Source organism: Canis lupus, chromosome 8, assembly GCF_003254725.2.
Source record: "Canis lupus dingo isolate Sandy chromosome 8, ASM325472v2, whole genome shotgun sequence".
In the NCBI taxonomy this organism is placed as follows: domain Eukaryota; kingdom Metazoa; phylum Chordata; class Mammalia; order Carnivora; family Canidae; genus Canis; species Canis lupus.
This window is the reverse complement of record NC_064250.1, coordinates 12770490-12793279: the sequence shown is the minus strand read 5'-3', so window position 1 is coordinate 12793279 and position 22790 is coordinate 12770490. Positions and strand designations below refer to the sequence as shown.

The 22790-nt window shown below is 41.5% G+C and overlaps 1 protein-coding gene across 6 annotated transcripts in view; it reads right to left on the bottom strand.

Moving 5' to 3' along the window:
- NPAS3 (neuronal PAS domain protein 3) overlaps positions 1 to 22790 on the bottom strand; it is an 853690-nt gene that overhangs the window by 25854 nt on the left and 805046 nt on the right. For all 6 annotated transcript variants that reach the window (XM_049113038.1, XM_049113041.1, XM_035719983.2 and 3 more), the window contains one exon: positions 2804 to 2997. In XM_049113038.1, coding sequence (XP_048968995.1) covers positions 2804 to 2997 — 194 coding nt within the window. The remainder of the gene's footprint in view (positions 1 to 2803; positions 2998 to 22790) is intronic.

Here is a 22790-nt window from a genome sequence, read left to right as displayed (position 1 = left end):
AGAAGAGTGGTCTCTAGAGTCCAGAAGAGGGCTTGAGTTGCTAGTAGCAGTTCCCTAATTAACCAATAAACCCTGGGGAAAAGCCAGCCATACTTTAGGGAAGATGTTCTTTAGTTTATGCTTTATTGGAATGAAATCCTTCAAAATATTTGAAGCACTTCTATGTACCAGAGCCTGTGACTCTGAGCCTCAGTTTCCTTATGTATAAAAGCAATTTAACAGATTGGCCAGGGGATTAATGAATGAAATGAAATGAACATAGCACAGTGGCTGGCACATAAGGTATGCTATCTCCTCAGGTCAAATAAGCAGTTACTTTTAACACAGGTCCTTTTAAAATAATTCATATCATCAGTTGAGAATTAATGCCATATTGTATTGGCTAATAAGGGGTTGTGGAAAACAATTTTTTTTAAGGGAAGAAAAAAGGCTTAAAGTGGGTCACAGAAAATGATCTCAATTATTGGAGTGGCACCATAAGGCACTCAGGTCCATGAAGTAGAATTAATCAATCTTTGATCACAGGAATGAAAATTAAGTGAGGGTTTTGGGATAGGACAATCACCAGGAGTAGGTCAATAAGATGAGGCTCTGTTTTTCGGAGGGAGTAATGGTAGTAAAATCTGAATCAAGGGAGCCCAACATAGGTTTTCAAAGATGTAAAGCCACAGGTTGCATCAGCCTTTCTATCTGCCTCCCTGGGTTGGAGCTTCATCTCCAGCATTCTATATTTTTAATCAGGATACACAGCTTTGTGGACTAGGACTGTGTTCTTCAGTGGATGCATAGATATGACAGGTCTCCTTCACTGGTTAGTTGGACTGCTTGCTTAGCAATCGGCCTGACTTCTCTAGAAAAAAAAGAGTGACAAGTAATGCAGGAAGGCCCATATGTGGCTAAATGCCTGGTTTTAAAATCTGGCACATTTTGAGTTCAAATTGTGACCTTGGGCATATCACTTACTCTTCCTCTCTAAACTGAAATGGCCTGAGGGTGATGAAGACGGTGGCAACACTCATCTCACAGAACTGTCTTGAGGCTTAAATGAGATGATGTATATGCTGAGCTTCGCATATTGCCGGGTGTGTACTAAGCGTTCAACAAAAGCTAACTATCTTTATTATTCCTTGCTAACCCTTGCTAATCATTTTGCTGCTTTCCTGATATTCTTTTGCCATTCCAGAATACCTTACACATAGCCAAGTACACAGTCACAATGATCACAATTTTAAGAAATGCCAACCAAACCTGAAAAACAGATTTAGAGTTACTTATTCAATAAGAGTGATAGGTGCGTGGTATCTTCTCCCCCATGGAACACTAATAGCTCAGGTGGGTGTTTTTTTTCTCCTGGAGAATTCTTTCCTTTGAATCCAATTCTGACCAGAAATGGTACGCATTTCTAACTTGGTCTCAACATCCTCAGAACTTCCCAGTGGGCTGAATATAGATGCTGGCTATATTCCTCTTGGCTAGGCCCTGGAAAGGTCAATTATCTGAGCTACTTGACCATTATGCTCTTGCATTTCGCCTCTGAAGGCACTACCAGGGCTCGGTGAACATACACTACGTTCATGCCTGACAATAATCTGTGCCACAAAAGCACCCTCTCAAAACTGCCTCAATGATTCTGCCTGTGGCACCAGCAGATGGATGGTATCATGGAAGCTTCCTTCCCATGACCGATTGGTGGATGGTTCCCCTTCACTCTTCTTCCTGTGACCCGTGATTCTCTCTTCCTCAAATCGGTCTGATGATGGGCTGGTGACTTCTGGGTGAAAGGTCTGAGGGGGCACTGTCCCATTTCCTTGTCCCTTGCTTTGTGCTTAATGGAAAAAATGAACTTTTAAACCAGAGGTTAAAAAGTCCTTTTATCAAAGCTCAGTGTTAAGGAAGGACTGCCAAGTCGTTTATATGATGAGTCTTTTTTTTTTTTTTTAATTTATGATAGCAAACGTCAGGATTACAACGTTTTATTTAATAGGTTTGCCGATTTTTTCATCCTTTTCCCTCTGGGGGCCTCAAATTCTCATTTCTCCCCCTACATGTGTTGTGGCTTGAATATGTCCCTCCCACCACCAAATTCATCTATTGAAGCCTTTACACCCAATGCCATAGTATTAGGAGGTGGGGCCTTTGGGAGGTAACTAGGTTTAGATGAGGTCCTGGGGATGGAGCCCCTGTGATGGGATTAGTGTCCTCATAAGAAGAGGAAGGGACCAGCAAGTAGGCCGCTATCTGCAAGCCGGGAAGGGGGCTTTCACTAGGAACCTCATTAGCTTGTACCTTGACCTTGGACTTCCCAGTCTCCAGAACTGTGAGAGAGAAATGTCTGTTGGGTAAGCCCCCTGGTGTGTGGTGACGCATTCTCCAGCCCTCAAGCAGCTAAGGCAATGTGCTGAACAGCTCTGTGAACCCTGAGCCTCCCGAGGCTGGGCCTGGACAGTAGTCAGGGAGTGGGGCTGACCGAGGCATCCAGAGATACCTTTTGCTGCATAATTTTGCCAAGAACGTCTCAGCCCTGCTCTCTCCTTGGGTTCTCGGCCAAAATGGGTCTTAATTATAGCATATGGATGTCTGGGTATCCCGATTCATTCCATTGTCGTCCCTAATGGAAATCAGGACAGCAATGTAGGTTTTAAATAAAAAGCATGTTTGGTGTCAGTCCAAGCAGCCATTAAAAATAAGATCAGGATTTCTAATGAGCCTCGCTGGGAGAGTAAAATCCTTCCGACCGCTGCAAACGCCAACCTTCACCAACGTGTAGCGTACAACAGAGGAAATGAGAACAAAAACAAAGTACCTATTTTCACAGTAAATGATATTGAGGTCCATATTTACTCGAGTGACGAACATATGGCAGTCAATTCTGACTTCATTGATCGTAGGGGGAGGCAGGGCATGAGCCACAACCACAAGGCCCATGATTTGGCTGGGAACGGTCCTCCCGTGGGAGAGAGACACCCTCAGTCGTAGCCGGCCCGTGATGTGAATCACCTGTAACAGAACATTAAGGACAGGACACAGTCACATTTACGTCTGGGACGTAACAGTATTTCTTTTGAGAAATGCAAAATTATGTCTGGAACGACCAGCATTAGCTTGTATCTTCTGTAACGATAATGGCTGTCAAAGTGCCCTCAATGTCCCCAAGGCAGGGACATAAGAGTAATAATATTATATGCTGAGCTTTTCTCAAGGCAGCATTATTACCATGCTATTGCTATTTTCAAGACTTTGTCTTTCCCGTTCTTCTTTTCTCTCGCCCTCTGTTTTTTTTTTTTTTTTTAAGATTTAGAGGAAATGTACAACCAGTTAAAATGACCAGAGAGTTGAGCAATGAGCTGCAAAGGCAAATGGTTGAATTGTCTGCCCTTGTTAATGGATGATGCTTGTCTGTTTCCAAATCTGTACTGAGTGGAATTACATGGTCATCTCCTTTCAGAAGTATGGCCCAGAACTTTGCTTCACTGGTTCACTGGGGATGGGAGTGGGGGTTGATAACGCAAAAAGGCCAAAAGACTCCAATTAATACAAGTCTTAGTGGCAATGACATGAATGGGCCCTTCAGAACATAGATATTCCATGTCAGAAGGCACTGAGCTACCAGTACTACTGTGATTCATTGCACTGCCCTATGGGGTTGAAGCTCAGAGGAGCTTGGCCTATCATTTGTTCCTCGAACTCATTCTAAAGTAGGATCAGGAAATCTGCACCGTTTTGGTGGCTCATTTCGGTTTCCTGTGCAGAAACAGGTGGGAGAATATTGGACCGTGATTTTTGGTTTCTTAGCTGAAGTATACCACAGATAGTCCAAGCCAGCCAGAACCAAAGTAAAGTGGTTCATGTTCCTCACACAACTTAAGTAGTATTTTTACAGATGCCCTTTGAAAAAATCCCTTTGCTTATAAACTACACATAGAAGGGCAGCCATTATGTCAATTTCCTTAAGTGATGTTTTGAGGAAACGAAATCATAAAAGGGTGGAAAAGCATCAGGGATTATGTGCTTTTGGGATGATGGAAGTCGTCGTGTGTGTGGATGCGTGGGGAGAGGAGGCTGCTGGAGATGCATGTGTGTCCCCCTGTGTGTGTCCTCTAGCTGTGTTCCTAGGACTGTGCTGTGGTGCGGGGGACCCTCCAAAACTAGGCTGTAGATGTAATCACTGTGAGCCATTGTATCAGGGAGCTCAGTTTAGTCGTTAACCAAGTTCACGCCCTTGGTTTGCCTCTCTAAAAATGCATCACTGAGCACCAAACCACTTTTTGAGACTGTACTCTTCCTTCTTCACCATAAGGAACTCAAGTGGGAAAGTGGGTCTCTGGCTTCCCAGGAGCAATAAGAACTAGCCACTGCTCTCCTTCCCAGGGGCTTGACTGGTAATTCCTTTTTCATTTTGTTTTTGTTTCCCTTAAGTTATTCAGTTTTCTAAAAGAAAGCCACACTGCTGTCAGTCAGGAGGCAGGATCAAAGCTTACAGGGCTACCCTTTGGAGTCCTGGTGTCCTAAATAATACCTTTTCCCTGGTTCCCCTTCACATTTGCACCCAGCGCTGCAGATCTGGCGATGCCAATGAGAGAGATTACTGAGGATACTTCAGGAGCAGCTTTGTGACCACCCACATTTGAAGTTGACTAAAATTCATACTCAATGCACCTTTGCTTTAAGCTTTGGTCAGACGAGCTACTTTATGAATATTTGAAAATGTTCCTAGAGGCAAGGATGCTAAAACACCATCACAGACACACATTTTTGTAAGACCTCATTAACTAATAAAGAAATAGCTAAAAGAAATGGGATTAACTTCACAGGAGGGGTGTTAACAGTCCCTGGTCCTCCTCCCAGCTAGGCTTACATAGATGCTCATTTATCATTATCTGTCGTGTTTTATCAGGAACTCTTAGCTTCTTGGAAAAACAGATCTATAAATGCTCAAGAAAATATGCACTCAGAAATGATATGATAAATAAATCCTCACTTGGTATTCTATTCCAAAGCAATTTATGGGCTTCTGGGCTAGAAAACATTTTGGGAAGGCACAGAGGCAGCTAGCGGGGGAGCTGTGTGCATGTCAGATTTGCCTATCCTCCATCTCTGGCTTTGCCTGTGGCCATGAGGGTGTTGAGGGAGGTCAAAAGTTAGGTCCCGTAGGGGTCTAGATTTGTCATTTTCTGATTTTGTTACCCAGGACAAGTCACACAACTTTCTGCATCTCAATTTTCTTTTTTGTGAAATGGGGATAATAAGGAGCATTCTGCAGGGACGTTAAGAAAATGAAAAGAGGGGATGCCTGGATGGCTTGACTGTTGAGTGTCTGCATAGGGCATGATCCCGGGTCCAGGAATCGAGTCCCGCATCGGGCTCCCCGCGAGGAGCCTGCTTCTCTCTCTATGTCTCTGCCTCTCTCTCTGTCTGTCATGAATAAATAAATAGAATCTTAAAAAAAGAAAGAAAGAAAGAAAGAAAGAAAGAAAGAAAGAAAGAAAGAAAGAAAGAAAGGAAGAAAGGAAGAAAATGAAAAGAGGTAATGGAGGTGAACACTTTCTACCTTGTGAAGAAGTGTCCAAATTTCATTATAATTCTGTTTGCCCTTCAAAATATCAACTGAATAATAAAGATCAGGACTGATGACTAATTTAATCTTGACCCAAAGCCTAATAAATGAATTATTCTTATTTTAAAGGTTAATAAACTTTCATGTTTGGGAGACAATTTAGGAGGGTCTACCTTAGGTCCTTCTCTCTTTCATTTTTTTTTTTTTAATGTGGAAAAGAAGCTTCTGAAAAGTCCGTTCCCTGCCCAGAACTGCCTAGCTTAGAAATGGCAAAAAGAGCTCAGAACCCAGTTATCTAGGTGTTGTTAGAGGGTCATTTCAACTTTGTTACGCTTATGTGCATATTTTTATTGGATGCAACATCACAAGTTTATACTAGATGCCAATTTACTACCTTCAGTAAACTGTATATTAATCTTTAAAAATATTTCACTTATAACCAGAAGCTCAGGTTATTTGAAAAGTCTTTGAGAAGCAATACACATTAAGATGAAGAGGAAAAAAAAACCCTAATGCGGTAACTAAACAGTTAAGAAACGTCAAAGGATATGTTTGTCTGTAAGTACCTCTGGAGGTGAGGGAGGTTGAGACTGATGAGAAGAAAGGGATATCTGTTAAGTTCCATACTTAATTTTTAGGTTGAAATTAATGTATTTTTCCAAATCCATTTCATAATGCAGACATTTTCCCCCCAAGTGGCAGGTTATATAAAATATTAGAAACATGTCTGAACGCACATACAGAAACACATAGATAGTTGAGTTTTTCCACTTTGTAGTTGCTTTGAAGGCCTGAGGTCTACAAGACAGAGTATTGTCAGAAGAGCTGAGTTTAAGTCCTAGCCCTGGCACTGTACAGACATGCAACTATGATGCTCAAAGAACTGAAATGACATATTGACTTTCTAGATCAGTATAGTAGAGATTAAAAACCCAGTATAAAGTGAATAAATTCAGTGTAAAGGTGTCTTTGTTTTCTTAAAAAGGCATTTTTGTTTTCTTCATCAAAGCACCTAATATTGGTGCTTTGGTTTCTAAAACATACTATGTGCAAGGGACCTTGCTAGGTGCCAGGGAGCAGACCACAGTGACTCAAATGTAACCTGTCCTCAAAGAGTTTACAGATTACACCGTGGGAGGAGACATGTGTAATTACTTGTAATACAGTGCTCTTGGGAGATGACACAGTGTCTGATAAAGAAAGTGGTTCTCCAGCCTGGTTATGTGACAGAATGACCTGTGGAGCTTTATCAACATGTGGATTCCCAGACTTTGTCTCCTAGAAATTTTAATTCAGTGGGACTGTGCTGAGGTCTAGCATTTATTTGTTCTTTGAAGCTTCAAAGTGATATCTACTCTTGGAGAATATCTGGCTAAGTGGGTTTGGAGTTAAACTGGTGATTTTCAACCATGCTATACATTGGAATTACCCCAGGAGTACCTAAAAATCTCCATGTGAGAGGTCCCCAAATTGGGTTTCTTGCTGGGTGTGGAGCCTACTTAAAAAAAAAAAAAGTCTCCATGTCCAAGCTGTACCCAAGACCAATTAAATATGGATCTCTGGGGTAGGGGCCTTTCCAGGTCTTACAGGGCTGAAATGATTAGCTAAAATGTATTTAGAGTGCCTTCATAGGTGCCTGATATATAGTGTGCATGCTCACAAATACAATTTCAGTTAAGTTAGAAGTGTGCGCCATAAGAAAGATACAGAGTAAGAGCTTGGAGAATTCAGGATAGGAAGGAAATACCTTTGACAGAAGGATCAGGAAGGCTATGTGAAACTGGCATTAGAATAAATTGTTGACATAAGAGAGGACTATAGAATGGTGAAAGGGGCTTCCACACAGGGAAAAGGGCAAGAACAAATAACATAAAAGGGAACTACTGGGAATGTCCAGGCCTCTGGGAGTGCTTCAGTTGGTGTGAGCAGGAGAAGAGACAGAAATGGGTGGACCAAAATGGCAGGCAGAAGCATTAGACATTAGCAATAATGGGAGCTGAGGAGAAGCACCATGATTTTGTGCCTATTTTATAAGATGATGATGATGATAGACTGAATGGAAGAATTGCTGACAGAGGGACAAAAAAGATTTCCCTGTGGTATTTTGTATTTGAGCAGCTTGGAGTCATTCTGGACAGGGTCTCCTGGGGAGAGCTGGAAAAAGGAGTTGGACACATAAGAGATGATAATTGAAGGAATAGTTTTGGAAGGTGGTCCCCCTTACTCCCCATGATAGTTAAAACCAACAGGTTAATGGAATTATCAATAAAGAAAATAGACATGAGAGAAGAGCAAAAGCATCCCTCTCCGCTCCCTGCTGTGAGCATCTGAAACCTAAGGCAACTTCTCTTTTTCTCTAAGTTAAGGTTCTCTTACTCTATCATGATTATTTTTGTAAAAAAAAAAAAAAAGGAATATTTCTGAAAGCTTGAAATCCCCTTTTTCTCCACCCGCAATTCCATTCTGACATAAACGCCAATCTTGCCATATCGTTACTAGTCCCAGTGGTAATCCCAAAGAATGGGATGGCTTCCTTGTAAAGTTAAGTAGGTGAATGGGAGGGAAGTGACTTTAAATACAAACATATAAGCCTAAATACTAATATTATGTCAAGAACCGTGAAACTATAAAAATAGCACAGATACTATAAAATGGGAGGAGTATTGTGACATAGAAATAACATTGAATTGGAAAATGGAACATTTGGTTTTAGTTCTGGTCTGGTAATTTTGGCGAGTCATCTACTTTGGCCAAGGTAGCATTCCTCAGATTAAAAAAACAAAAAAACAAAATGGAGCATAAGAGCCAGATGAGACATAGGGTTCGTGTGAAGTTCTAGAGAATTCTATGGCTTAATGGTCCATGGAGTGGCCTCTAGTGTGCTGTAGCACTATCCTTCACCACTCCCCTACCATGCTTACAACTCCGTGGTCAGGGCAGGAGTTTGGGAGTCCAGCTGCAAGTTAATAAATGCAGAGTTTACTTTAAGAATTGATCAATAGGGTTTTATGGGTTATATCTGGGTTGAAACAGTACTTTGGTTTTGGCCAATGCCAGGTAAAAATTGCCTCTGTGTTCTAAAGGTTCATCTTAGTCTGGCCTTAAATCTAATCTACAGACATTCTTTAAAAGAGATTTCTAAAATAAGAGATTCTTTGCCCCCGAACTCAATTTTATATAAGAGCTCAATCCTCATGCTTCCTTTCATTGTTCTTGTTTTATCATAAAGAGCTCTACAAAAATGCTAAAGCCTGTATTTTTGCAAACCTCTTACACAGCACTGCCCAGATGCCAGCCACAGTGAAGCAGAATGTGCAGGGTTTTGGAGTTGAAATTCTACCATCTTTGATAAAAAATGTCCAAATTAGCATTATCTGACAGTCCCATATTGAAGAAATCATTGTTTGACTTTTATTTTTCTTCTGATACACCCAGCGGATGTGCGCAGTGCTGTAAGTACATGTCCACAGAGTTTAGGATGAGTGTGGGAGTGTTAACAAGCCACGTTTCTTGGACAAATATATATTTCTCTTCCTGCCATATGCTCTTTCAGTCATCTGTTAGTGATAAACACTTAGATGTGCTCCACTAATATCTCCTCATTATAAACAAGCCCATCACAAAGACCTTGATAAAACCTCCCCTCTGTCAATACTCAAGGAAAGAAAGTCTGCAACAGAAAAATACATCTGGAAGCTATTCTCCATTCTTTCAGGAATAAATTTTGGTACTAGTAATATGAACCGTTTTCTTTATCAAAAGGAAATGCTAAGTATTATGTGCATTATTTTCCACATATAATGTCAATTACGGAACAGAGCTAGGCAAATAGGAACAAAAAAAAAAGCTGCAGGCGTGAGAAAACTATGGATTCTCTGGGTTGAGAGCATCTTCAGAGATTTTTCACTTGTCCTTTAAGGGAATCCAAATTTACCTTAAAAATTAAGCTTCCTTCCGGCACTCCAGTCTTTTCTCTTTTCTTCCCCTGTAGAAGTCTGGGTTAGCATACAGATCATCAAATCACTAGCTCAGGTGGGAAAGTCAGCTAATTATTTTTAAGTGGTGGGGGCTTTGAGGTGACCCCCAACCCGCAAAAAGATAAAGGTTTAGCCCGGTCTCCCAAACCTAAACATCTAGCCTATAGCATAACAACTTCATTTAAACCGGCGTGAGGATATCAACCTGATAGAAATTACTTAGTGCAATTTGTAGGGAGTCGGTCTCCCGGACTTAGACCATATTCATGGGTTGGAGAATTGGCCTAAATTCTCTGTCCCTGTCTCTCTGACTCCTGCTACTTCAGTCTTTGTACAAGGCCCTGAGAAAAACAAAATAAAACAGCAAGAAAAAAGCTTGGCCAAAACCAAGTACTTGTCCAGAAAGGTGAGCAGTACAGAGAAGAGGGCTCCTAGCTGAAGAAAGTGCCATTGGACTCCGTAGGGGTAGGACAGCAGAAGGCCATTCCCCTTCCTTTTCCAGGAGCTCACATTGTATTTCTGAAAAATTACTCTATTCTAGTAGGCTTGGTCATAATTCACAATAAGACTTGAGCAACTGGGGATAAATAAAAGGTAGAAGAAGAAAAAGGTAACTTCTCAAGGCAAGGGTGAGATTTCGGGGAGGTGAGGTTGTGGGGGGGAATGAGGTGGTGGCAGGGAGTGGGTAAAAATGCAGACTTTTTTCAGGGCCCCCAGGAGGATGCAACAGGAGAGGTGGTCTTGGAATCCCCTCATCAACTAGGTGTGAAGATAGCCATCAGCTCGGGAACCGTGCAGTGGTGGGGGGCTTTCTGGGAGTTTGTCCCTAAGTATCTCTCTAAGATCAGGGACCTGCAATACTGGGCAGGATTCAGCTCACTAAGCTATAGGACTAGCAACAACCTAAGGAGAGTCTCAGATGCGCTCCACTTAGGGCAGCTCTGGCTGCAGAGAAGAGAGGAGGTGAGACTGGGTACCTGGAGAGCATCCTGGCCAAAGGTAAGAAAGAGGAGTCCTTGGTGGAAGCAGTAAAAGGGCTACAGTTAGCAAGTGTTAATTCTCAGGACCTCATCTGGTTTGAATGGCAATAAGGTGAGTGGGAGGGGGATCTAACTGGAGCACAGCCAGTCAGATGCTTGCTTGGACTCCTGAGAAGACTCCTGAAGGTGGGTTCAGGAAGCGGACAGACTGGTAGGGTAAGGGCATTTCTGACTATGGTAAGCAGAGGAAGGAAGGAAGCTGAGGCTAATTTCTCTACCATCACAGAGATTCTAAGGTCTTGAAGGAAGAGACTATTGCACAAGCGTGAGTATGGACTTTCTTCCAGATATAAAGTCAACTCACACAAGTAACACAAACAATTAAATGGGTCTGGTACACGAGGGAAAACATACTTTCTTCTTTAAATTATAAACCCCGGGGGCGCTTGGATGGCTCAGTCGTTGAGCATCTGCCTTTGGCTCAGGTCATGATCTCAGGGTCCTAGTATCAAGCCCCATGTCAGGCTCCCTGCTCAGCAAGGAGTGTGCTTCTCCCTCTCCCTCTCTCCACCTCCTTCTTGTTCTCTCTCAAATTAAATAAATAAATAAATAAATAAATAAATAAATAAATAAGATCTTAAAAAACAAACAAACAAACAAACAAACCTAAATACCTAATGTTGGTATCAGGGATTCATGTTAAAAAAAAGAAAAGAAAACAAAACCTCTAGGGTTAGTGGTTTTGGAATTTGAATGTGCCCAAGAATTACCTGGAAAGCATATTAATTGGGTGGATTCCCAGGCCCACCTCCAAAACTTTGGATTCTTGAAATCTAGGGGGGCCTGGGAATCTGCGTTCACCAAGCACTGGGCTGTCCTCCTGCAGCATCCTTCTTATCTAAAGAGCGGAACCGATCTAGAGATCTTAATGAAGATGACCTAGAGACTGATCACAGACTGCCTCCTACATGAGTGACGAAAGATGAACATGTATTTATGGTTGAATCTGGACTGAAAAAAAGACCCTACTCTATAGAACACAACCCCTTATCTTGGTTCTTTGAAAAATGGAGGATTGGTGCATGATAAGCAGGAACCCTGGGCTGATGTGGGATCAGGATGTATTTTCTGAGCGCAGGGCTGCCCGAGGGAGCAGCCTTGGGAGCCCTGTCAAGGTGCCTTTATTTGTGTAAAGGTCTGCGTTCTCTCGGTGGCCACGCCACAGTGGGCTGCACTGTTGTGCTGCAAGCCTCTTGGGGGAGGTCGAGCTCTGCCAATCCCCTCCCCCTTGCCCAGCCTGCCCCTGGCTTAGCTCCTGATTAATTCAGGGCAATCCTGAGAGGTTAACCCTTAATTTGATGGCTCTGGTGGGGAGCTGAGAGATTGCCGATGATTTATCACCCTCAGTTTTTTTTTTTTTAAATGTAGAAATATTTTCCAAGGCAACAAATAAAAAATTATTTTTAAAACCCACATTTAAAAAACATTAGCTACAGCATTCTTTTCTTACATGACTGTATCCTCCACACATAACAATTACTTCTCATCCATCTCTTTTAACAAACTTCAAATACATAACATAAAAATATAACTATAATTACAGCCTTAGTTTCTCAAAATGTGTCTGGACTCCATATTTGTTTCTTGCTCTCTTTGGAGAAAACAGTCTTTCTTCTACCAGAGATAAGATTTTTTATTGGGATAGTTTAAGCTGGAGAGATTTCCTTAACAAGATTATGTAAATGTATGCCAAAGACATAAACCACATTTTCTCAGAGAGTGGAACACTTCAAATATCATTTAATAAAACAGGACCATGGGTAGAAACACCTCGATAAATTGTTAAGGGGCAAAGCAAGAAGGCTGAACCAGACACATCTGATCAAATTTTGTTTGATTCAGTTACTTTATTAAAGTCTCCTAGAGAAGGACAGAGGACCATCGTAGCTCTGTAGAGGGTAACACTTGTATTCTTCTATCACTTGGTGTGGAGGAGGAGGGGGTATCACACCTCATGGACCCAAGAGGACCCTTGTGGCTTATGGCTAAGAGTCACCGACTTGAAAGTGGAGTGGCAGTTCTTAGTGTAGACAGCAATTTTATTTTCCCACAGCATTAAAAAAAATAAAAAAGAAAAAGACTCAGAACTGGTCCCGTGACAAATAAGGAATAGAAACTGGCTCCCATACAACTACCTATTCCAGCTCCATCCCTACCCCAATACTGTACCATATTATATATTTTCTTTAGAACCCATGAACTCTTATTAGGAAAGATATAAATGAAATGTTTTTTATTTATGATCTTTGCTTAATACTTTTGTTGAATGGGAATTTTACTTAAATTTCTTTAAATTTCTTGAGTTAAACAACTAGTCTTGTTCTAAGTTAGTCTGCTTAGCCTTTGTCTCTCTTGAGTCTGCTAGCAAAATTTATACGTAGACACTCAAAATTGCAACAAATGTCCAAAGACATCTGTATACCATAGACTGAGTGCTTCTCTGCCTGAAGACAGCAGTTCCAGAGAGCTCTTTGCCATCCTGAGAAAATGTGAAGCTAGCCTTAGTCTATCCTCTCCACTCAATCTGAAGACCTACAGGAGAATAAATGACTATACACACACACACACACATATATACATGAACACATATATACACACATGCATACATACATAAATGTATATATGTGTATATACATGTATTTTTAAAAGTGTATATACAATACTTATATATGTATTTTTTATAAAGATTTTATTTATTCATGAGAGACAGAGAGAGAGGCAGAGACATAGGCAGAGGGAGAAGCAGGCTCCATGCAGGGAGCCCGATGTGGGACACGATCCTGGGACTCCGGGATCATGCCCTGAGCCAAAGGCAGATGTTCAATCGCTGAGCCATCCAGGCATCCGTAAATGACTATATTTTTTTTATAACAAAGGAAAACCTTTAGAAAAAAATCGCTCTTATTTGTAGGAGTCAGCTACCCCTTTCTTCCTCAGTTTCTGAGGATGCAGAACTACAGTTATCCATGTAGATGTGTAGATTGGCCTTTGTGGAAGGATAAGTTTCTGGTCTCAAGGGCTGATAGAGTTTTTCAGCAACCACTTCCTTAAGGGGGAAGCACACAAGTATTAATAATTGTATTTCTGATGGTTAATTTAGAAGTTTTTTTTAATTTGTTAAAGATTTTATTTGAGAGCAAGTGAGTAAGAGAAAGGGAGAGAGTGTGCACACACATATAGGGGAGGGGCAGCGGGAGAGGGAGAAGCAGATTTTCCACTGAGGAGGGAGCCCAGTGCGGGCCTCGATCCCAGGACCTTGAAATCATAGCCTGAGCTGAAGGCAGATGCGTAATCGACTGAGCCACCCAGACAGCCAATAATTAAATAATTTTAAAGCAAACACATAGGTTATAAATATTTTTGGAAAAAATTAAAACACTCATAGTCCTCAAATTCAGACATAGAATTCCTTAAAGGTCAAACCCAAAAAGATCACTTCCCAGGATGTTCCAGGAGATATGTGGGACTCAGAAAATAATGCAAGAACAAAGAGCATTCTCTTAAGCTGGGCACTTTAGACCCACGTATGTGGAAGAAACCACACAGAAGGAAGCCAAGATTCCTCAGTTTTCCTGGTACACTCAGGCAGCATGTAGCTGTGTGTCTGAGGGACCTTCTTTCTCGACATCAATTTCCTCATTGGGAAAGTGAGTGGGCCTCATGACATGGCCTCTGAGGCCCTTCCCTAGCATTGCATCTGTTGAATCCAGTATCTTTAAACATGCAGCCAGACCCATCCTCAAAGCCCTAAACTTCCATAACTCTCAATCTCTGTTACCTTGGTTTCTATTCTTTAGGAGGCCTGGGTATTATGTGTTGAGCATCGATTAGCAAAGGTCATTTTCTTAAACATTTCTTAACCTGCCCTCTAAACTCTGTAGCTCATATGTTTTATAAGGCTGCTTAATTAGTCCTAAATTCCATCCTTCATGAGAGTAATTTCTAGTAATGATACGCCTCTCAAAATGTCTCTTTATGTAGTGAATGAATCTGTACTTGTGCCAAAACCTCTTTGTGTTCAGCATCCCAGAAAGACTGCACGCTGGAGATGGGGGACCTTGCAGAAGGCCTCACGCACCCCTCCGATGTCACAGGTGTGGAGAGGGACACCAATGCGGTGACTATATTGCCCAAGGACACAAAGCCAGTCAGTGGTGGGCACAGGAGGAAAGGCGAGGTCCCCTAACGTCTTGCCTGACGCCTTTTCTCTTATTTGGTAGTGCATTCAGCGGACGTACTCTCTTTGGTTTTCCTCCTTTGTTTTCCCAAATGTGTTTGTATCTCTTATAAATGCCTCGATCAAATTTAGGATTTTAACCTTCAAAAGACCCCATGGCCCTGACATGGGTTATTATCCACTCAGCATATGCTATTCAAAACACTCATGTGACTTTTGTGCCTGTCACCAGCTCATTTGCTGCGTTTGGTTTATTCAGCCATGATTAGAGAGAGTCATTTAGAGACACACATTTGGAAACTCTTTAACAAGCTTCTAGCAGTTTCCTTTCCAAAGCTGTTTAAGTAGATGAGGGTGTGGTGTCAGCAACGACAGCAGTTTCCTCCACACTACTGATTCCCCAGCTATTCCTATGTCTTTATCAGGACTTCCATTTTGTAGAGAGGCTTTTAAAGAAGGAGAGAGAGGGAGAGAGAAACCAAAGATGCACATTTCAGAGCCTCTAAGCCATCATTTCAGTAAGACTGACTAAAAAATTAAAATTGAAACCATCACACTATAACCTGAAAGTTCCCTAAAAAAAAAAAAATCCCCCTCCCTCTTTTTATTTTAAAGAATACTTTTTGAAGTAATTGGCACAAAGACTGTTCTAGTGCAGATTGCTGCAAGTGTGCTCTTGGCAAGAACATCATAAGCACTAGAAAAACTTTAATATGCTCAAGAAGCCAAATACAAACTGACACCAGGAACTCAAGTGTGGGAACAAACAGGGGGAAAAAAAAAGAGAGCATCTCGATTTAATACAAACCTACGTACAAAGGGACCAATTTCTACGATTCATGATTTAGCATACAATGCAGCTGTCCTCTGAGTGAATATAGAGTAGTTATACATAAGAAATTAGAATTATCAATTCGAGGGAATTTCTCAAGAGTCCTTTTGATATGTAATACGGCAACTATAATGCCTAAGAAACCAGATATCAATGCATTAAATGAGATCAGGTTGGGATCTGTTTAGAAGAGGAGGGTTTAAACTTGAAGCTTCTCTTTGATTTGACCTCTGGAGCAGACCCTTTTGCAGGGAAACTAGAAATGAATAGCTTTACCCCTACCTGTAGCCTTGCTTCCCAGGTCTTTAAATATGTTTGAATACATGTGACCCAGGAAGGGAGGTGGATTATTTCGAAGTGTTTCCTACATGGAAGAAATGGGAAGAGCCTGCCACCTTTGGCACTCTGCAAAATACGGGCTGAGTGCTCAATTCCCTTTGTTTCACTGAATATGAGAACGAAAATGATTTTGTAAAAATATTTCCTTTCTCAAGTCCTCCTCTTCTCTGCTATTTTATGCTCAGGGTTCAAGGATTTGGAAATTTTCTGCATCTTTCTCCATCCACATTTGAAATTTATTTCTGATTGGGACCAACACTTGCTTCCCCCCGAAACTGAAGAGAGGGCTCCAGTTTCATTCTTGCTAAAGTAAGATTTCTCCTGCAACCCCCTGGAGTTCAAACGTGCTAGACTTTTTTTTTTTTTCTCAGGGAACGTTTGAAGTCCCCTTTAAAAATAATGCCTTGAGGATATTTTTCCCTAATACCATTTAAAGAAACTTGAAAGCATATGGCTCTTGAAGCGCTCAGGGTTCTAATGAAGTAATCAGCAACACTGCTCATATGCAGACTTCCACCAGGAGCTTTCACACCCAACCCTGATCGGTCTTTGGAATGAAGTAAAATTCCACAGAAACTCCATTCCTCCATCTGCCCATGTAAAGGCTTAGGGAGCCACTGTACTCAAGCAGGGACTTTCAACCTTCGGAGGACGGAAGGTGGTGGAAAGGTTGTCAGGATCAGAACTGTCAGTGGCAGAGCAAATCAATCTGGTAGCTTGTAAGGCAACTCAAGACAAATATTCGTCTGTTGTGCCGTCTCTGTTCATAGTGTGGGAGGAGAAAATAAAGTTTCTTTAGAGGGTTCTATTTGATGTAGTCCCTAGTAGCTCTACCATCACCTTAGGTGATTCTCCACACAGCCGGCTAAGACTAAATAAAACAAAAACATGGGATATTAATGCCCTTTCCCTGGAACCAGGAAGAGCATGCTGTTCTCCTGCAGTGTTGCAATGGATTCTCTAAATCTATCACAATTAAAATCACACTTCTGCAGGCGCAACCTCATTAGTGCTGAAATATCACATCTTGTGCTATTTCCTTGGGATTTTAGCAAAACAAGTAATGATTCTTTTGATTATTGGAGTGACTTGTGCTATCATGACTGCCAAGTAAGTATGCGACTGTTTAAAAGAACTAGAATCAGCACTTGACTTTTTTATTCCGACTTTGATTTAGGCAGACATAAACCCCAAAGGAGAGGCTTTAGGCAGTATGGGCCAACTTACCCCACTCACACACAACATCTCCTGTTCCATGATACTTTCAAAGGGAGGAATAGGGTGAGCGGCAGAGTGGCAGATGTGTGGATTTTTCAGATTCAGGGGCAGGTCCCTTGGTCAGTTGGGAGAACATCTTCTCAAACATCCAAGTGTCCCTGTAGCATTTTTGTGTACCTCGTCAAACTACATGATTTCACATATTCAGCAAGTATCACGGAGACTGATGTATTGCCAGGCACTGTTCTAGGCTCTGGGATATGGGGATGAAGAGGATGGTCAAAGTGGGAGTGCTGAGATCTGACAAATGTTTCTGGCTGCTGCGAATGGCTGCTCTGGGATCCTGAGGGGAAGCAGGAAGGCCAAGGAGGAGGCCTTTGCAGAGGTCCAGGTTGGGAGGTGATGGTAGCTCAGGAGGGAATGGTGGGAGGAAGTGATTGAGTTGTGGACACACTTTGAAGGTAGAAATGACAGAATTTTCTAATGCATTCAGTGTGGGGTATGAGGCAAAGAGTGGTCTCAAAGGACACCCCTAAGCTTTTGGCCAGAGTCTCAGGATGGAGGATGGTGCCACGTGCTAAGATGGAAAGAGCTGGTGCATGGGAGCAAAACATTTTGGGGGAATGGGTTTTGATTTTGGTTCTATTAAGACTGAGAGATTGTCAACATTCAAGTGAAGATTCCGTAGGATGTAGAAGTTTAAACACACTTCTCCAGTGTCATTTTTTTTCACACTTTTATTTGGAGATCTTCTATTTTCTGAAATATAAATAGTTCTAGAAATTGTATACATCTCTGTTATGAACAGTATCCTTGGCAAAATGGAGAAATCAGCAATGTGCTTGCTTTGATCCCTGATTTTTTGTAATCCACATGGGAGAGGACAATGGGGTTGTTTTCTGATGAAACACATACTGAGTGGGACGAAAGGCAAGCATGGCAGGCCAGGGAAACAACAATAATAACGCTGCACAGTTATAAAGGCTATACAGATATTATGACAAGGCAAATTCTATCCTTTGTATACTCTCTTTAGACATCATTTGCAAACCATCTCTCTTTTCAAGTGTGGGGAAAAATTTCAAAATCCAGGCCAGGAGAATAAACCCATGCCTCGTAGGCCACATCCAGCCCCAAATATGAGAGGACAGATAGTGCTGTGTTTAAGAAGTTTCCATTTGAATGTTCTACGAAGGCACGCACTCTCCCTGGGCCCTGCCACTCCTCACTTTGCCCAGTCCCTGGAAGACATCTGAGTTTATGACCAAGGGAAAAAAGGCAGTCTACAGAGATTCCTCCTGACAGAGCCTTGGCAAACATTTAGAGAACACTGGTGCACTTTGCAAAGGCTTCCCTTTCAAAAACACTTCTGCAAAGTACGGTGGGTGGCACACTTTCCCAAAGCAATGACCTTCTCCTAGTAGCTAGTGGAGGACTGCTGTTTATGTTTGATTTCCTTAATCCCTCTAAAGCAGCGAAGACGGCTTAGGTGGTAATTTATTTATAAGAAATTATAATAAAGCTTCAGCAATTTGAATGCTGTGTAGAAAGTGGGAGGTAGATTGTACATAGGCAGGATAGCCAAACTTCGAAGTGAGCGTTATGACAGTCTTTTGGTTTATCTACCCTTGGAATCAATTTTGTCATTTTTAATTGACCGATTTTCCCTTGTTTGCTTAACATTTATTAATTGATTGTTATGTTCATGCAATTAATTCAAAAGCTGGCAAGTTTAACGCAGAGAAATTAATTTTCTTTTACCAACATGCCACTTAAAATACCTTTTTGGAAGCCTGGGTTACCAGGAAATTACCTTCAAATTAATCAATAAGGAAATTAGATGGTAGTGTCCCTTGACATCTGTCAATCCAAAATATGCCAGTTTCTTCCTTTTGTTTGGGCTTTTTCTGCTGAGTAGGGCAGAAGAAAAACGTAGATAGTGAAGTAAACCGACACTGCCTTCTGACAGGCAAAGGGAGGCCGTTTCCTTGCATACATGTACCGTGTTTACATAAATTTTGTTTTTCACTGAGAGAAATCTGTAGCAAATCTGTAGTGGTAAATTTTAGAAGGGGACATGAAAATTAAGTGCATCATCTTCTTCCCAGAGCAGCTCTTGTGCCATTTTTATTTTCTTTCATTGCATCTGAACCCTTCCTGGGTGCCACCACCCTACTGCCAGGTCCCGTGGGGGCAGACCCATCAGGGAGATGGATGCGTGAGCTGAGCCCTAAGTGAGGCCCGCAAATGCAAAGTGCAGGGGAAGTGACCAGGGGAACCATCCTGAGGAGACACAGCTGGAGGTGCCCCTGGAGGAGGTGGCATTTGAGTGGAATTCCTATGGACAAGTAGGATCTGAGTGGCCTTTAGATTGAAGAAAAGCATAGAGGTACAGAACTGCTGTTGGTGTTTAGGAATGGAGAGGAGTACAGAGAGACCCCAGGGGAGGTGGGAAATGCTGGCCTAGGAAAAGGTGGCTGGATTGCAGGGATGCTATGAATGCCATACAAAGGAATTATGACTTTATTTTATAGACATCTGGGAATAACTAAAGACTTTTTTTTAAACTAAGGACTTTTCAAGAAAAGATTATATATGACCACCTGAGGTTTCAGAAGAAAACTATGGGGGCATTCCATTTATTCACTCATTCATGTATTCATTGAATAGATAAATGTTTGACTGTTACTAGGCACTGCTTGGTGCCAGGTGCTAGGGCCTTCACAATCACTAAGGAGCTCATGATCTGCCTCTCTGTATCTGATGAGAGTGTGATCAGGGCTATATAGGAAGGTGACTAAAAGGAATGAACAGTACTTTGTCCATGGGGGGATAAAGAACCAGTGTGGGTAAGGCTAGTGTTCAGCTAACTTACTCAGACTTGAACCTTTGACCTCTCCTTATTTTTAGTAAGACTTTCATTTCATCAGAGGTTAAAGTCAGAATTACTGAGTGCATCACTTCTTTGGGACTTGTCTTTGATCCTCTGCCTCTCACTTACTAGGGCCAATCGTCAGGCTTGGGAATTCTTCTTTTACCCTATCTTTTACTACTGATATATTCACCCTGAGTGCCATTACACTAATACAGACTACTGAAATCTCACATCTGTACAACCTGGTGGGCAGCTTCCTAATGCTGGTCTCTCTTATTTTTTCTCACTTTAGTTTATACTGCATTTTGCTGCCAGATTCATCTTCCTACAGTGTCTTTACACTGACTCCCAGCCCTCATTTACATGTTGTGTAATTTGGAGCAACCACATGACTTCTCTGAGGCTCCAATTCCCATGTGTCAAATGGGCATGATCATCCTTGCCATCTCTATCTTACAGAATTGCTGGAAGAATCAAATGGGGCAGTGCTTTTAAAAATACCTTGAGGGATGCCTGGGTGGCTCAGTGGTTGAGCATCTGCCTTTGGCTCAGGTTGTGATCCCGGGTTCCTGGGATTGAGTCCCACGTTGGGCTCCTTGTGGGAAGCTTGCCTCTCTGCCTATGTTTCTGCCTCTCTTTGTGTCTCTCATGAATAAATAAATAAAATCTAAAAAAAAAAAAACCCTTGAAAATACACAGTACCATGTCGATATAAAGTATCATTATTATTATTATTGTTATTATTATTATTATTATTATTATTATACTATCCAAGAACCTCAATTGATTCTGGAATAAAATTCAGACCGCTTAGCTTTCAGGAAAGTCTTGTGACAATTGAGTCCCAACCTTCACCTCCTGATCTTCCATAACTATCCTTCTTACGTTCCAAATGCTTTTATACCATCTCCTGAATCTGTCTTGTGTTTACCTTCTCAGTACCTTTGCTTGCACTGCCTCTTAGGCCAGGAATTCCTTCCCTGTCCTCCTCCATCAGTGAAAATAATATCCATTCCTCAGGATCTGTGTCGCATCCCTTCTCTTCTTTGGCCTTTCTAGCCCAAAGCTGTCCTCTTTCCTCTGAATTCCTACTATTGTCTCTATACTCAATCAGCACTAGGAATGTACTACTTGGGAATATTCTCTCTTGTGTCTGCCTCTCTTCCTCCTTAGAGGCACAGAATGTCTTTTCTTTTTCAGTATACCACACAGAGCACAGACTATCATTTGAGTACCTCAACTGTACCAACTGCTTGAACACTCTCCATTCATCTTACTGCATGGGAGTTCACAAAGTCTGGAACTTTCTTTCCTCTTGATCCTTAAAATAGCCTCTAAGGTAGATTGAGCACATAGTCTATCCATTTTACAAATAAGGAGCAGGAGGCTTAGGAAGATGAAGTGTTTGTTTGGCATTATACAGTGAAATGTAGTTGTGATGTTCCTTTAAGTTAGTGTCCTTTCTCACAGACCACACTCCATCTCCTGCCACTCTCAGTTCCTATTTTGATCCACCTGAACAGTCCAAAGCTGCTTCTTCCTTCTGCTTCAAAAAGCTTTCAATATGAAATTGTCTTTAGAACATAGGTAATGATAAGATTCTTCCTGGGGCTTAGTTACTGCCTGAACACACTGGATACTTCATGATGCCACCTCATTGGCACTATAGAAAATGTCCACTGAATTTGGCTTATCAAGGCCCTGAAGAACATACACTATTTCTATCTTAAGGAAGTTAAAATCTCTATGTTACCAATTACTGAGTCTGGTAACTGATTACTTTATTTCAGTGCAAACAGGGACATATAAGGTTTCAGTCAATAAACAGTACAATACCAAATTCATCGTTGGCTATTATAAACATTAGACTTCACATTAACCAAAGTGAGCAACAATGGCAACGAGTCCTAAGAGGTTCCTCATGCCCACTAACCCTGGATTCATGGCCACTCCATAATCCTTTCCTCTGAGCAATCCACAGACTTCACTGTGGGGATGGAGCCATGGTGGTAACTTCCAGCTACCTTCCTCCTCGTATTTTATGAAAATAGTTTCTGCCCTTTGCCCTCTTCAGAAATAAAATAGGTAATCTGAATGCTTGTTAAAAATAATTCTCTTCACAAAAACATATGCTTCAAGAACAGAAATAAAACGAGGAAAAGAATCAATGCCTAGTGATAAACTAAGTCAGTATCTTCTGAAATGCTAAGGTCCCAGATTTTACAGTTGTAATCCAATAAAGATAATCTTGGATTTTTAAAAAGATTTATTTATTTACTCATGAGAGACACACAGAGAGAGGCAGAGACATAGACAAAGGGAGAAGCAGACTCCTCACAGGGAGTCTGATGTGGGACTTGATCCCGGGACCCGGAGATCATGCCCCAAGCCAAAGGCAGACGCTCAACCGCTGAGCCACCCGGGAATCCTGATAATCTTGGATATTAACAGAGACTTAGACCTTACAGAACATTTTCACTTATATTATTTTACATTAACCTCATAATAACTATAATATTTCAGAAGAGGCACTATTACTTCCTTTCAGCAGACTCAGGGAGGCTAAGTGAGTTCCATAAGGTCAGATATATACTAAATGGCGAAATCAGGGCTAAACTTCCATCTGATTCTCAGGCCAGGGCTCTGTACATTCTACCATATCACTAAAAAAATGGTGATTTTTTGGATATTAATCATTATATATACAAAACCCACTTATAAATAACTGTATTGGTGATTGCTTTCAGCTTTTAATAGTTTACAGATAATTTTTACCAA